This window comes from Grampus griseus (assembly GCF_964374135.1).
Source record: "Grampus griseus genome assembly, chromosome: 2".
Taxonomy (NCBI): domain Eukaryota; kingdom Metazoa; phylum Chordata; class Mammalia; order Artiodactyla; family Delphinidae; genus Grampus; species Grampus griseus.
In genome coordinates this window covers 59,941,993-59,958,005 of record NC_139018.1, presented here as the reverse complement: position 1 = coordinate 59,958,005, position 16,013 = coordinate 59,941,993, and the positions used below count along the sequence as shown (strand labels likewise).

General features: G+C 34.5%; 1 protein-coding gene across 1 annotated transcript in view; it reads right to left on the bottom strand.

Annotated features, from left to right (window-relative positions):
• Positions 1-16,013, bottom strand: part of SEC23A (SEC23 homolog A, COPII coat complex component) — a 65,317-nt gene that overhangs the window by 33,077 nt on the left and 16,227 nt on the right. Inside the window, exons 8-13 of the mRNA XM_082647736.1 lie at positions 14,571-14,729; positions 13,356-13,471; positions 9,531-9,654; positions 4,869-4,949; positions 3,761-3,850; positions 1,998-2,104 (exon numbers count right to left, since the gene is read on the bottom strand). Coding sequence (XP_082503862.1) covers positions 1,998-2,104; positions 3,761-3,850; positions 4,869-4,949; positions 9,531-9,654; positions 13,356-13,471; positions 14,571-14,729 — 677 coding nt within the window. The remainder of the gene's footprint in view (positions 1-1,997; positions 2,105-3,760; positions 3,851-4,868; positions 4,950-9,530; positions 9,655-13,355; positions 13,472-14,570; positions 14,730-16,013) is intronic.

Sequence of the window (16,013 nt, the reverse complement as noted above, 5' to 3'; positions counted from 1 at the left end):
TGACATTTTTCTTCTGAAAATATCAATATAATGGTTCAGTAGTGAAAATAAATTAGCAAATAAGCACATAAAAATTTACTACTTAAAAGTTCTTTAGCCATAAATTTAAAATTTTGCTCTTAAAGTTTAAAGGGTTTGTTCACATTGTAAAATCTGTCTTTTGTATTTTCAGTACCTCTTCACTGTGATTCTTACAACTAGTTTCAAACCAAACTTTCCAGATCAAAGTTATTTTCTCTATAAATATAGGATAACTTTTTTTAATTTTTATTTATTTATTTATTTATTTATTGTGGTATACGGGCCTCTCACTGTTGTGGCCTCTCCCGTTGCAGAGCACAGGCTCCGGACGCACAGGCTCAGCGGCCATGGCTCACAGGCCCAGCCGCTCCACAGCATGTGGGATCTTCCCAGACCGGGGCACGAACCCGTGTCCCCTGCATCGGCAGGCGGACTCTCAACCACTGCGCCACCAGGGAAGCCCTAGGATAACTTTTGACTGTATCTCAGGAACTTGAGTCCTTTATTTTCATATGGCTTATTCACTTAACAAATGTACTTGCCTAGGCCCCTAAAGTCATATTTCTAATTAATAAAGAAAAAATAAGCCTTGATTATTGAAAATGGTCAGGATAAGTTAATTTGAAAGAGTGGGTGCTTTGGTGAGACACAATGATATAAATGGCACCATAACACACATAGTATCTCTCTACAAATAGCCTCATAAATTCTGTGTAAGAAACTGAAAATATATAAACCCATGAAAAATTTCTCATGACAAAAGTTCCCTTTCTCTTGAATGATTAACTTAACTCTTTTTAGAACTTTTCATTTTAAGAATATTTCAAACATAAAGCTATAAGTAGAATAATCTATATATCCATCACCTAGATTTATCAATTGTCAGCACTGTAACATTCTGCTTTATCGATCTCTTTTCCTTCATACACACACACTGTTTCTTTTGCCAAACTTTTTGAGAGCAAGTTACAGATACATCACCCTTTCCCCTAAATTCTTCAGTGTGTATCCTAAGAACAAAAAAGTTCTCTTATATAGCCCCAATGAATTACTAAATTAATGAAATTAAACATTGATAAAATACTATTATCCTATATGTAGACCATATTCAAATTTCCCCAGTTGTCTCAACAAGGTCCTCTATAGCAAAAATTTTCCTGACGGGATTTTATCCAGGATCATATATTGGCTTTAGATGTAATTCTCTTTAGTCTCCTTTAATCTTAACTGGTTACTAACACTTTCTTTGCCTTCTAAGACATTTTTGAAGAGTCTAAGCCAGTGGCTCTATAAAATATCCCTCAAATTGTTATGTCCAGTTGTTTCCTTAAGTAAATATTTTGAATTCCAAGTTAAGTTATACGTGCATATGGGGTTGGGGGTGTGTGCTGAGGGGCCATAAATAAATTGACATGTTTGCCAAGAATCAATACTTCCAAGTTCATGATGTGCAAATGAACAGATGTAAAGAAAAGCTCAGGGGGCACTTTTTCTTCAAAGGAATAATGTATTCCCTTAACATTCATCTAGGATTTTAAGTCAAAGCAAAGTTACAGCAGGACAATAAATCTCTCTACATACTACCCTCTGCTAAGTAACAGACCATCCAACACAACACTGTTTCATTAGGCCATGTCCGTCACTCACCAGAATAGTCTCATGGTTTTCACAAATGAAGCTAGAGTTTAAATACAGTTCAATAAAATGAGAGTTACGATGCCTTCAGTGTCCATTTTCTAGGCTATGCCTAAATCAGGTTAAGTTTATACTGACCAACACTTTTCCTACCCAGACAATCAAATCCAAAACAAACAGAAAAAGACCAAAAGCCTGTTCAATTCTAGACTCACCTCATCTAAGAATCCTTTCCAGACTAACTTCATTCCAAAACGTCACTCAAAATAGGAAGCCAGTTTGGGAGCATGATCCAGAATAGTTTTGATATGTAAATCAAATCTCTAACAAATACAACTTACTTCCTAGCAATGGTGGTCACTCGGATACGTCTCTGCCCACTTGAATGCTGATACTGAGTCACAAACTGGATTGCACCACGTCCTCCTTGAGGAATTGGAGCATTATGCTGTATAAATATAAAAGAGTAGAATCTAAGCAAGATCTATTACATTGTTGTCATATAGTCATGGACTGCATATCCTAGCACTAACAAAATTCATTCTAAAATCCATCAGAAGGATGCTTATTTCCAGTGCATACAAAACAGTGGTGATTTGCCACGTGAAAAAGAAACGGATTTGGGAGAGGAGAAAAATTATGGAGTGAGTCAAGCTAGGAAATCAATTTCAAGTAATATATAATTCAGAGAAACATGAAAAAACAAAATGAAGGGAGAAGTGTAAAGAAATTAACAGATAAGAAAAGGCATAAGTGAGGCAATTTTGCCTAATAGTAACTGGATAAAAAGACATTGAGCTAACATAAAAAATAATGAAATAATGTCTTCTGCAGCAACATGGATGGACCTAGATAATCACACTAAGTGAAGTAAGCCAGACAGAGCAAGACATATATCATATGACATGGTTTATATGTGGAATCTAAAAAAACAATGATACAAATGAACTTATATACAAAACAGAAATAGACCCACAGACATAGAAAACAAACTTATGGTTACCAAAGGGGAAAGGGCAGGGGATAAATTAGGACTTTGGGATTAACAGATACACACTACTATATATAAAACAGATAACCAACAAGGACCTACTGTATAGCACAGGGAACTATACTCAATATTTTATAATAACCTATAAGGGAAAAGAATCTGAAAAAAGAATAGAAAAATATACATGTATAACTGAATCACTTTGTTGCACACCTGAAACTAACACAACATTGTAAATAAACTACAATTCAATTAAAAAAAAGAAAAAGAAATTGAGCTAAGTTCTCCTCCCCTAGGTACATAAGATGAAAACACAACTTTGAGGAAGATAATCACATGATGAACAGATGACTAACAGAAAATCATTAATGAGAAGAGACCAATAGTAATATATGATAATGATCCTCAGAAAGAAAAAGTGGGGTGGTCAATAGGGAAACTTTCTTCATGCCCTTTGACAACATTCTTGCTTTGTTGTTGTTGTAACTGTTTGTCAATAAGAGCCACTATATTTTTCACAAATTTTAACTGTAAAAAAAAAATTCCTGCACTTGTCTTAGGAAGGCTGACTACTAATACTTTGTGGTTCATTTTATGCCTAATAACTATTGGTATATAAGTCAATAATTTATCCATTATATCATTCTTTAATATGATAACTTTTTCCTGCAGCAGCAGAAAAAAATCTTTCCAAATATTGGCATCTTTACCTTCCAATCTTTTTCTATAAGTTTTGATATATTAAACTTTCTCATAGGAGGACTCAAATATTATATACCTTGAGACACCTAGGAGGAACTAGATACCTAATTACAAAAATGCACAACTAGAACAGAATTTAAGATTTTATTTATGCTTCAATTTTTTATTAAAAACAAAAGAAAACTAATACTAAAAGTTGGGTTGCCCAAGGTTGGGCATTTGCAGGTTTCCCTGACATCTCTATTATAGTATGTCCTCTCACCAAGGAGTGTAGCCTTGAGAAACAGAAAATGACAAACAAAAACTCCAAAACAGAATAATCTTTGGGTCATAAGCTCTGGAAATATTCATGGCCTAAATTAAGTATTTTTTCAAATATACATTTCAATATTCAAATATAAAAAGTCATACCTGATTGACAACTTCAAAATATATGGCTAAGGTTGTAGTGGGACTGAGTCCACATATCTTCCATTGACAAGTGCCACCTGTTCCTATCTCCTATAAAAATAAAACATAGTATGTTTGAAAACCAGAGAATATAGTTTATTACTATATATATATTAAGGTGAAAAGGTGGAAAAAAATATCAGTAAGAAAAAATCTATTTCAGGTTTCTAACTAATTCAATAAATGTTAGAGGTTTAAGATTTTTTTAAGATCATATAAATATACTATGAAATAAACTTAAGCAATTTTTACACAAATAAAATTATAATTAATTCAAATTCTTGCTAAGTAAATTACAAAAGTATTGATACAAGTTCTTCATATTGTAGACTTTAAAAATATACACCATTTAATGAAGTAATTACAACTAACATTATCCTTCTATCCAACTACTTAATCTGTGTAAAGAGAGAGTGATTTAACATATAACATACGCATATATGAATATAGGTTCTCTGGATCAGAACTGTGTAATTTAAGCAGTCTAATTCCCAAGAAAACTTCTTAGATATAAATTTTTCCATGCAAACTGCTTAAAATTAATTTTTAAACTCTGTCATTGTAAAGATGATTGCACACTTTGTTATTTGTCCCATCATCCTCTCCACAGCTACATGATTCTACTATTTCAAAGTGCCTTATATGTCCACTAGATGTGATAAAAGAAAAGAAAGGAATTGAAGCTTAAAAGCTTAAATCTGCTGGCTACTTTGACGGAAATTCTACTAACGAAAAAAATTTCAGAATTAATTTTGACTTTCAGGAGTCTCCAAATTTCCAAATCATAGTTGTTGTTTTTTCAGGCACGCTGGGCAAGGAATAACTTAGGCATAAAAAATAGAAGACTGGTGACAGTACAAAAGTTTTAATTTAGGGGTGAATGGGAAAAGGGGTATGTGGAAAGAACAACAACAAACAGAGGTATACCAATGGAAGCTGAGCCACATTCTACTGTAAAACAGCCCACACAATAATTTTGAAAGGAATGCTATAGACTGCCACCCCAGGTCTCTCTTGGATCTGCCCTGAGAATTAACTGTATTTTCTTTTTAGAATAAAGATGACTTACATTTTCAGACACACAGGGTCCTTTAGAATTGAGAGACACACAGGGTCCAATAGCTCCTGAAATCTTTATTTCCCTTGAGGTCTGCAAAATAAGAATATATTGTCAGCCCTCCATATCAGTGGGTTCCACAGCTGCAGGTTCGACCAACCTCGGATTGAAAATACTTGAAAAAAAGTTTTTCAGAAAGCTCCAAAAAGCAAAACTAGAATTTGCTGTGCACAGGCAACTATTTACATAGCATTTACATTTTATTAGGTATTATAACTAATCTAGAGATGATTTAAAGTATGTGGGAGGATGTGTGTAGGCTACATAAGAATATTACACCATTTTATAGAGGACTTGAGCATCTGCAGTGGTGGTGTGGGGGAGGTGTCCTGGAACCAGTCCCCTACAGATACCAAGGAATGACTCTAGTACACTTTGGTGTACCACCTTCTATTTTAACTCCCATTGAAAATCTGTCACCAAGACTGGTTTCTTTCCAATCTCCACTAACCCCCAAATTTAAGCTAATGTTATCTTCTATCTAAAAATTTGGAAGCCCAACTCAAGTTTTCTTACATGAGATTCTTTTTCCTGACAAATCCTGAATACCACTATCAAGACAAATTTTACCCCAAACACTGTTCTTCATTAACCTATAAGGGCTTCTTCTGCCTACACATGCATCTCCAAACTACAACCAAACCACACAATTAAAACTATTTCACTTACATTCCAATACAAACCATCCACTCTCACTGGGCAGTCTTCCCAAACATACCATGCTGATTCTCACCTCTGTGCCTCTCTTCACACTGGGCTCCCAACTAAAATCATTCTCCTCAACCAAGTTAAACTCTGCCATGTTTCAAAAACCACTCTAAGTCACTGTAAAACCATCTAGGATAAATTGTATCCTGCATACATTCATTTTTCTTCCCTAAACCTTTACAGCTCTTTTATAATCTACTATTGTTTCATTCAATCACATGTGTTAATCTTGTCTTTCTATCAAGAATAAGTTCTTTATAAGAATACCTATGTCTTAGATATTCCCTGAGATCTCTACAATTTCCTAGCTTAATGCTGGACATATAGCAAGCATTCAATGAAATAAGAAGATTAACAAGAAATATTTAATAACTCAAAATCAATGTGCTTGTAAGACACTTAAAAATAACACTAAGCCTTTGGGTTTCTTGAATCCCAAATTTGAAATGAATGATAGAATTGAATAATATCAACAACTTACCAAAAACAATTACTGATTATCCAAATAAAACAGAAAATGTTTCTCTTAAGTTAGATACCAACTCCTGCAATTAAAGAATCTAGCACTAACATAAGCAAATTTAGCACTAAAAAAAACATACAGGCATACCTTGGAGATATTGTGGTTTTGGTTCCAGACCACCACAATAAAGCAACTATTGAGAATAAAGAGAATCAAACCAATTTTTTTATTTCTCACAAAGTTATGTTATATAACTTTATGTTACATAAAGTTATATTTATACTACACTGTAGTCTATTAAGTGTGCAATAGCATTATGTCTTAAAAAACAATATACATAGCTTAATTTTTAAATACTTTATTGCTAAGAAATGCTATCATCTGAGCCTTCAGTGAGTCATAAACTTTTTGCTGGTGGAGGGTCTCGCCTCGATGTTGATGGCTGCTGACTGATCAGGGTGATGGTGGTTGCTGAAGGTTGGGGTGACTGTGGCTATTTCTTTTTTCTGTTTCTTTTTTTTGAAGTATAGTTGATTTACAATGTTGTGTTAATTTCTTCTGTACAGCAAAGTGATTCAGTTACACAAATATATACATTCTTTTTATATATTCTTTTCCATTATGGTTTATCATAGGATACTGAATACAGCTCTCTGTGCTATACAGTAGGACCTTGTTGTTTACCCATTCCATATATAATAGCTTACATCTCCTAATCCCAACTTCCCACTCCATTCCTCCCCCAGCCCCCTGCCCCTTGGCAACCACGAGTCTGTTCTCTATGTCAGTGAGTCTGTTTCTGTTTTGTAGATAGGTTCCTTTGTGTCATATTTTAGATTCCACATATAAGTGATATCATATGGTATTTGTCTTTCTCTTTCTTACTTACTTCACTTAGTATGATAATCTCTAGTTGCATCCATGTTGCTGCAAAGGGCATTCTTTCTTTCTTTCTTATGGTTGAGTAGTATTCCATTGTGTATATGTACCACATCTTCTTTATCCATTCATCTGTCGATGGACATTTGGGTTGTTTCCATGTCTTGGCTATCATGAATAGTGCTGCTATGAACATAGGGGTGTATGTATCTTTTTGAATTAGAGTTTTGTCTGGATATATGTGGCAATTTCTTAAAATAAGACAACAATGAAGTTTGCTGCATTGAATGACTCTTCCTTTCACAGTTTCTCTGTAGCATGCAATGCTGTTTGATAGCGTTTTACCCACAGTTGAACTTCTTTCAAAATTGGAGTCAGTCCTCTCAAACCCTGTCACTGCTTTATCAACTAAGTTTATGTAATATTTTAAATCCTTTGTTGTCATTTCAACAATCTGTACAGCAACTTCATCAGTAGATTCCATTTCAAGAAACCACTTTCTTTGCTCATCCATAAGAAGCAACTCCTCTCCATTCAAGTTTTATCATGAGGTTGCAGCAGTTCAATCACATCTTCAGGCTCTACTTCCAATTCTAGTTCTCTAGCTGTTTCCACTACATCTGCAGTTACTTCTTCCACTGAAGTCTTGAACCCCTCACATTCATCCATGAGGGCTGGAATCAACTTCTTTCAAGCTCTTGTTAAGACTGATATTTTGATCTCTTCCCACGAATCACAAATGTTCTTAATGGCATCTGAATGGTGAATTCTTTCCAGAAGGTTTTCAATCTACTTTGCCAAGATTCATCAGAGGAACCACTGTCTATGGTAGCTATAGCCTTATGAAATGTATTTCTTAAAAAATAAGACTTGAAAGTTGAAATTACTCCTTGATCCATGGACTGCATGATGGATGTTGTGTTAGCAGGCATGGAAACAACTTGAATCTCATTGTCCATCTCCAACAGAGCTCTTAGGTGACCAGGTGCATTGTCAATGAGCAGTAATATTTAGAAAAGATTCTTTTTTTTCTGAGTGGTAGGTCTCAACAGTGGGTTTAAAATATTCAGTAAACCATGTGGTAAACAGATATGCTGTCATCCAGGCTATGTTGTTTCATTAATAGAGCATAGGCAGAGTAGATTCTTAAGGGCCCAAGGATCTCGAGAAATGGTAAATGAGTATTAGGTCAACTTAAACTCACCGACCGCATTAGTCCCTAACGAGAGAGTCAGCCTGTCCTTTGAAGCCCACCACTGACTTCTCTCTAGCTATGAAAGTTCTCAATGGCATCTTCTTCCAGTAGAAGGTTGTTTCATCTATATTGAAAATCTGTTGTTTTATGTAGCCACCACCTTTATTCATTATCTTAGTTAGATCTTCTGGATAACTTGCTGCAGCTTCTACATCAGCACTCGATGCTTCCCCTTGCACTTTTATGTTACAAAGCTGGCTTCTTTCTTTAAACCACATGAACCAACTCTGCTAGCTTCAAACTTTTCTTCTGCAGCTTCCTCACCTCTCTCAGCCTTCCTAGAATTGAAGGGAGGACAGGACTTGCTCTGGATTAGGCTTTGGCTTAAGGGAACATTATAGCAGGTTTGATCCTCTATCCAGACCACTAAAACTTTCTCCATATCAGCAGTCAGGCTGTTTTTCTTTCTTATCCTTTGTGTGTTCACTGGAGTAGCACTTTTAATTTCTTTTAAGATCTCCTCCTTTGCATTCACAACTTGACCAACTGTTTGGAACCAAGAGACTTAGCTTTGGCCTGTCTTGGTTTTTGACATGTCTTCCTCACAAAGCTTTTGATTTAAAGTGAGAGATGTGGGACTCTTCCTTTCACTTGAACACTTAGAGACCATTGTAGGGTTATTAATTGGCCTAATTTCAATATTGCTGTGTCTCAGGGAATAGAGAGGCCTGAGAAAAGGGAGAGAGACAAGGGAACGGCCAGCAGCTGGAGCAATCAGAACACACACATTTACTGATTAAGTTCACTATCTTAAATGGGTACGGTTCATGGTGCCCCAAAACAATTACAATAGTAACATCAAAGATCACAGACCACAGATCACCATAACAAATATAATAATAATGAAAAAGTTTGAAATATTGTGAGAATTACCAAAATGTGACACAAAGACATGAAATGAGCAAATGCTGTTGAAAAAATGGTGCCAGCAGACTTGCTCCACACAGGGTTGCCACAAACCTTCAATTTGTAAAAAAATGCAGTATCTGCGAAGCACAATAAAATGAGGTATGCCTATACTTAAAAAGTTAAACCCTATATAAACAAAAAATAGAGTTAAAGGAAATTTTACTTATATAATTTCCTCTTGTTTTAACAATTATTTAGAGATGCTCAAGTAAAATTTCATTGTACATTTAACGATGAACATTTTTCTGGTGAACAAATCTCTAACTCCAGGTTTCAATACAAAATAACCACTATTTTTAAAGCATATCTTGAATTTGATTGATGATGTTTTAAAATTATGATCAAGCCTACAAATTTCTCTCTTGGTAACATACCATACATGTCAAGTTTTGGTTCTTACCTTTATTTCTAATGTACCACCAAAGCCCATTTTAAACTGTCCATGCATATCTTTGGTAAAAACTCTTTGAAAAGTTTGCTTGAATAAGGAAGTGTTGAAAGAGTCACCCATTACCATGTATCCTCTGCATGGAAAGAGGAAAAAACAATGTGACACAAGAGTCCATGTGTAAAACCAGAAAAGTAAATTATTTTTCAACACTACCAACAAAATTTTAAAGATATTTCCCAAGATGTGTGATATTAACATTAATTTAAAAAACTCAATTATATGAAAATATCCCCAGGCCACAAATAATCTCAATTCTGAGGGTACCTGAGTGCCCCTAACACTTGTATCTGTCCTCAGTAATTTTTAAAAATTCTTTTTTAAATAGGTAATACATCTATACATTACAAAATTCAAAAAGTACAAAAGGGTACATAGTAATATATGTGTCTCTCCCATCCCAGTTACCCAGTTCTCCCTACTGGTGAAGACATCTGAGAGTTCACAGCATTCATTGTCATTCTTAAAAATAAATATCTCCATGTGTAGTGTGTGTATATGCATATATTGTCTCTGTGTGTCACACTGAACTTAACAGTGTTATACCCAGTGAATGAGAATACAGGCATATTTTAGGAGCATTTTCACTTTATGCACTTAAGTACTGTTAAATTTTTTTCAGTAACCATGTACCTTTATAAATTTTTTTAAGTTTTAAAAAACACTGTCAAATAAAAACTATTCTGAGATGCCATTTCCACCCTAATAAATCAGCAAATCAGTCTGACAACATATTCTGTTGATGAGGCTGTGGAAAAACGGGCATGCTCATAATTGCTTATGGGAATGGAAAATGGTGCAAACCCAATGCAAGGGAACTTGACAGTATCTAACAAAATTACATATGTATTTTCTCTGTAATCCAGCCACCCCACTATTAGGAATCTATCCCAAAGATAATCGGGCAAACAAAAACCAAAAAGCAAAATACAGGCACAAGTCTATTCACTGAAGTACTATTTATAATAATAAAAGATTGGAAACAATCCAGATGACCATGTATTAGACTAGCTGAATAAAATATGGTACAACCACACAATGGAGTGATATACAGTTGACCCTTGAAAACCACAGGTTTTGAACTGCGTGAGTCCACTTATGAGCGGATTTTTTTCAGTAGTAAATATTACAGAACTACACTATCCACTGATGGTTGAATCTGAGGATGCAGAACTGCAAATATAGAGGAACCACAGATATGGAGGGCCAACTAAAAATTATACTCAGACTTTCCACTATGCAAAGGGTCAGTTCCCCCAATCCTCAAATTGCTCAAGGGTCAACTGTACTACTATAAACCCATTTCCAAGATATCAGTAAAAAAATGCAAAGTAGGGGAAGCTATGTAAAACTTTCTACTGTTTAAATTAAAAGGCGGATACATATATCCATATACAACCTGAGTCCAAACATTTACATGTATTTGTTCATCATATTTTTAAAATATTTTAAGTAGTTTTTAAAATAACAATAAAACAATCAAAAATTACATTAGGCAAAAGAAAAAAAACTGATGTGGTATAATTAATCAATGGAAATTTTATTTTTGATACTGCTAAAGTCCTAATTTATGTTATCTCTGATGCTATTATAGATTGTATGCTGTTAAATTTTGTTTGCTTTTTATAGTTGACCCTTGAACAATGTGGAGTTTAGGGCACAGACCCTTATGTGCAGTCAAAAATCTATGTAAAACTTTATAGTCAGCCCTCCGTATCCATGGTTCCACATCCTTGGAGTCAACCAACCAAGGATCATGTAGTACTATAGTATGTATATATTGAAAAAAATCCACATATAAGTGGACCTGTGCAGTTCAAACCCATGGTGTCCCAGGGTCTACTCTATTTGTTACTGTTATACAAAAATATAGTTGAATTTTGTACACTGACCTTGATTTAGAAGTCTTGACAACTTAACATACTAATTCTAATAGTTCGCATGTAGATTTTTTCAGATTTTCCACTTTTGCAAACATGTCATCTAGAACGATCTATGTTATCACTAAACCTAGTAAAACATCCTAAAATAATGGCAACGTATACCATACCCTACTTATCCACTCCCTTTTACAGCAAACCTCTATGAAAGAGCTGTCTATACCTTTACTACTCAGTGTTGCCCTTGGTCCAACAACATTAGCATCACCAAGGGTCTTGTTTGAAAAGCAGAATTTCAAGTCCCATCCTATGCATACTAAATCCAGAATCTATATTTTAACAAGCTATCCAACTGACTTGTACATGTGAAATGAAAGTCTGAGAAGCTCTGGTCTATGTCAGCTGCTTCCGATCCCCTCCTCCTGTTCCTTTTCTTATTCACTCTAAGTCAACTTTCAGTGCTCTTAGGAAGGTCACCAATGACCTTCGTAGTGTTAAATTACACAATCTTACAATCTCATCCACTTTTATTGCTTTAAAAAACCAAAAATAGGGACTTCCCTGGAGGCGCAGTGCTTAAGAATCCGCCTGCCAATGCAGGGGACACGCGTTCAATCCCTGGTCTGGGAAGATCCCACATGCCGCGGAGCAACTAAGCCCGTGTGCCACAACTACTGAAGCCCATGTACTCTAGGGCCCATGCTTCGCAACAAGAGAAGCCACTGCAATGAGAAGCCCGCGCACCGCAATGAAGAGTAGCCCCTGCTTGCCGCAACTAGAGAAAGCCTGTGCACAGCAACCCAATGCAGCCAAAAAATAAAAACCACAGCAATATTCTGACAACTCCTGCATTTATATCTCTAGATACAAATTCAGACCTATCTTCTGCATTTGTAGGTTCTAATATCCAACTGCCTACTCAACCTCTCCCCATGGATGTCTACTGGCATCTCAAACCAAACATGTTCAAAACTGAACTCCTAATCTTCTCCCCAAATGTTCTTCCTCCCAGTCTTACCCATTTCAATAAAGGACAACTCAATCCTTCTAGACTTATTTGGTTTTCTCAAACCCCAGATCCAACCTCCTAGCAAATTCTCTGTCTTCTAAATATACCCCAAATCCAACCACTTCTCACCAGCTGTGATGCCACCACTTGATATTCCTGTGTCCCTCTACGTACTAAAGACAACTAAAGTCAAATGATCCTTTTAAAGCATTAAGTCAGATCATATCACTCCTCTCCTGAAAACTCTCTAATGACTTCCCATCTCACTCAAAGAAAAATCCAACAAACTAGGAATAGGAACATACTCAACCTGATAAAGGCATCTACAAAAATCCACAGCTAACATTATACTTAATGGTGAAGGATAAAATGGTGTCCCCCTAATATCAAGAACAGGCAAATCTATAGGGACAGAAAGTAGTTTAGTGGTTGTCTAGGCTGAAAGGGGGAGGGGGAGGAAGGAGAATTGAGAAGTGACTGCTAATAGGTACAGAGTTTCTTGCTGGGATAATGTAAATGTCCTAAAATAAAATCATGGTGATGGGTAGAATATACTAAAAGAAAAAAAAAACCATTAAATTACATGCTTTAAATGAGTAAATTTTATAGTATGTGAATTATATCTCAAAAAAGCTACCAAAATAATAATATAAAACAATGACTGAAGGGTATGAAGATGATCTTTTCAAACAGAACTTGTGCCTTTTTAACTGTATTTTAGAAAAAATTTAAAGTAAGCTTTACTGAAAGGAGTATCAAAAACTGTTAATAGCTGTTGCCCTGGAGTGGCAGGATCATAACTATTTTTTTTTTCCATTATTGGTTTATATTTGTAAAGTGTCATTATTAGTTTATAACTGCAATACTTGTAAAAACGTATATACATACCCAGTAAGGTTAGGACAGCATTTCATCTCCAGGAGACCTGTCTGATCTAATGCACATGCATAGATATCAATAACATGACCAGTCGTAGCAGCGCGATTAGCCAATGCTTCAAAATGCTACAACAGATTTTTTAAGATCAAATCAAAGTAATGTACAAACTTAATCATCCTATAAATCTTTTGCCATTAATAAATCAAAATGATCTAAGAAATACTAAAAGAATAATCCATAATAATTTATGTGTGATTTGTTCTAATTTAATTTTCTATAACGTCTCATAAAATGATACGATAACTTCTAATAAGTCTGACACTCTCACATTCTTTTCTTTAAATGCCATTCATTCTAAATGAACTCCTAAATTTCAAGCTAACCTTGAAGAAAGGCATGTTGCTCTTCATACATACATGATGGAAGAACAACACAGAACTCTTTTTCCTGGATAAATCTATACTCAAGTAACATGAAAAATAGACAATAGCAAAAGTATTAAGATAAACAAATATAAAACTTCTTTTGAAGCTCTAAGAAATACTCCAAATTCAAAAGGGAAATTAGGTGACAGGAAAAAAAGCATCCATTAATAGTGACAAAAATTATCTGTTATTAATTACACCCTAAAAATATAATAATGACTACCAAAAAGAAATATGAGATAATACAGGACAACTAAACTAAAATTGTAAACTCTAGACAATTTTTTTAAAAAGGGGGGGAGGGATGGGACATTAACAAGCAGAACCAATACAAGGGTATCAAGAATCAACAGTAGTGAAAATGTACTGACACAAACCCAGATAAAATTGAAGTTACATGAACAGAGAACAACTTATGAGAAAATGATGGACTATTCAAGCTATGAACAATATACATATCTAAAGGGCAGCCTCCTGGAAATGAAAAATTGGAAAATTCAAGAAATTCTTCCTGATGGGAAAGACATTCTTTAACATGAATATTAAAAAAGACACACAGGTTTTCTCTCAGGAGTAGTTTTTAAAGAGACACCTATTGGTGCCCCTTATTAAGTTTTTAAATATTTAAAACCAGAAAAAATATAACAAATTATCAAGGAGGAAAAGACTATTTCTCTAATTCTGAGGAGCAGTTGCAGGATCATCACAATATCAGACTTATCAGAAAGTAATTATATTCTTCCTCTTCCATCAAATGAATTTTTCTAATAAGGCAAAAAGACTTAAAAACCAAAATTACCTTAGTTCCCTTTTTAACATATTTGGCATTGTCTTTTTCAATGTCATGCCATGATCTTATGGGTGTCTTCAATTCGTCTCCAACCACCATTCCAGGCCCCTGAGTGGCTGGACCACCAATGAACATCATGATACGAGCACCAGTGTTGGGAAAAGTACACTATCAGGAAAAAGTAATTCATGAGAAGAGCTTAAAGGAAAACATATGGATATACATTTATGATAGTGAATTTTTATATATTCTTTCTAGAAAAGCATACATTTTCCAAGAATAATCAAATGTTTAAAACAAAATTTAAAAACAAGATGTTTGTGTGAATATCTTTCTTTTGAAATCCTATTCTAATAGCAATGCCTTCCTAATTTTAAAGTAATCTATAAACCTGATCCCTATAAGCAAGGATGTTTCTCCTGCTTAACTAGTACTAGATAGGGAAGAGTAGGAAAAGAAGAAGAAAAGAGGGTATCTTTTTCTGTTTGGTTGTTATTTTTGTTTTCTATGCTTAAAATACATGCACAACTTTTATTTCTAATTCAAACTGATGGATTGAGTACTTCAATCTACCTCCCCCTTCTTCCCAAGATGCCAGTGAAATGATATAAATGGTACTGTTTAAAAAATAAATAAGAAAGAGTACTATCAGCAGACTAGAAATTTTGAGGAATCCAAACAACAGATTGTACTGGATTGACAAAAGAATTTTAACTATATATATTATGTATAATTTAAAATATATATATGTACATATATATATACCAAAAGTAAGCCAGATCTTCCCAAGGGAATATCTTAAAAACTCTACATTTAGAGTCAAAAAAACACAAAAAGCAGCAATGGGCCAAAGAAGTGCAGTCAGCTCCAGAAACAGCAGCTAATGACAACAGATTTTAGCAATTCCTAAGAAGAGCTCTCTGAGAAAAGTAGGCAATCTTCCCAGAGAAGGTTCTTAGCATAGAAATTGGGGGCTGAAAGATACAGAACACATGTTACAATGAATATCAAAACAAATATGACAACTCTCAAGAGATTCTAGAATTAAAATCATGGCAAAAGTAAAAATACCTCAAGGAATGGGCTAAAAAGCATGTCTGAAGACCAAGTTAGAGATATGGAAAATAAACTTGAAGAAACCTCTAAGAAATAGGAGAAAAGAAGGAAAACATGAGGAAAAAAAATAAAGATATGAAGAAATGCAGAAGTCCAGCATCAATCTAATGAATATAGAATAAAAAAGAAAAAAAGAAAGTAAGCTGAAGAATGACAGAAGTCTTAATGAAAGGACCTACCAACAACCAAACATAATTAATGAAAAAATAATCAAACCTAAACACAACCTAATGAAATTTCAGAACTCTAAAATTAAAGAGAACATTCTAAAAATGTTCAGTGGGAAAAATAAGTTTCCTGAAAAGGACTAAGAATGAGACTACATCAAATTATCCA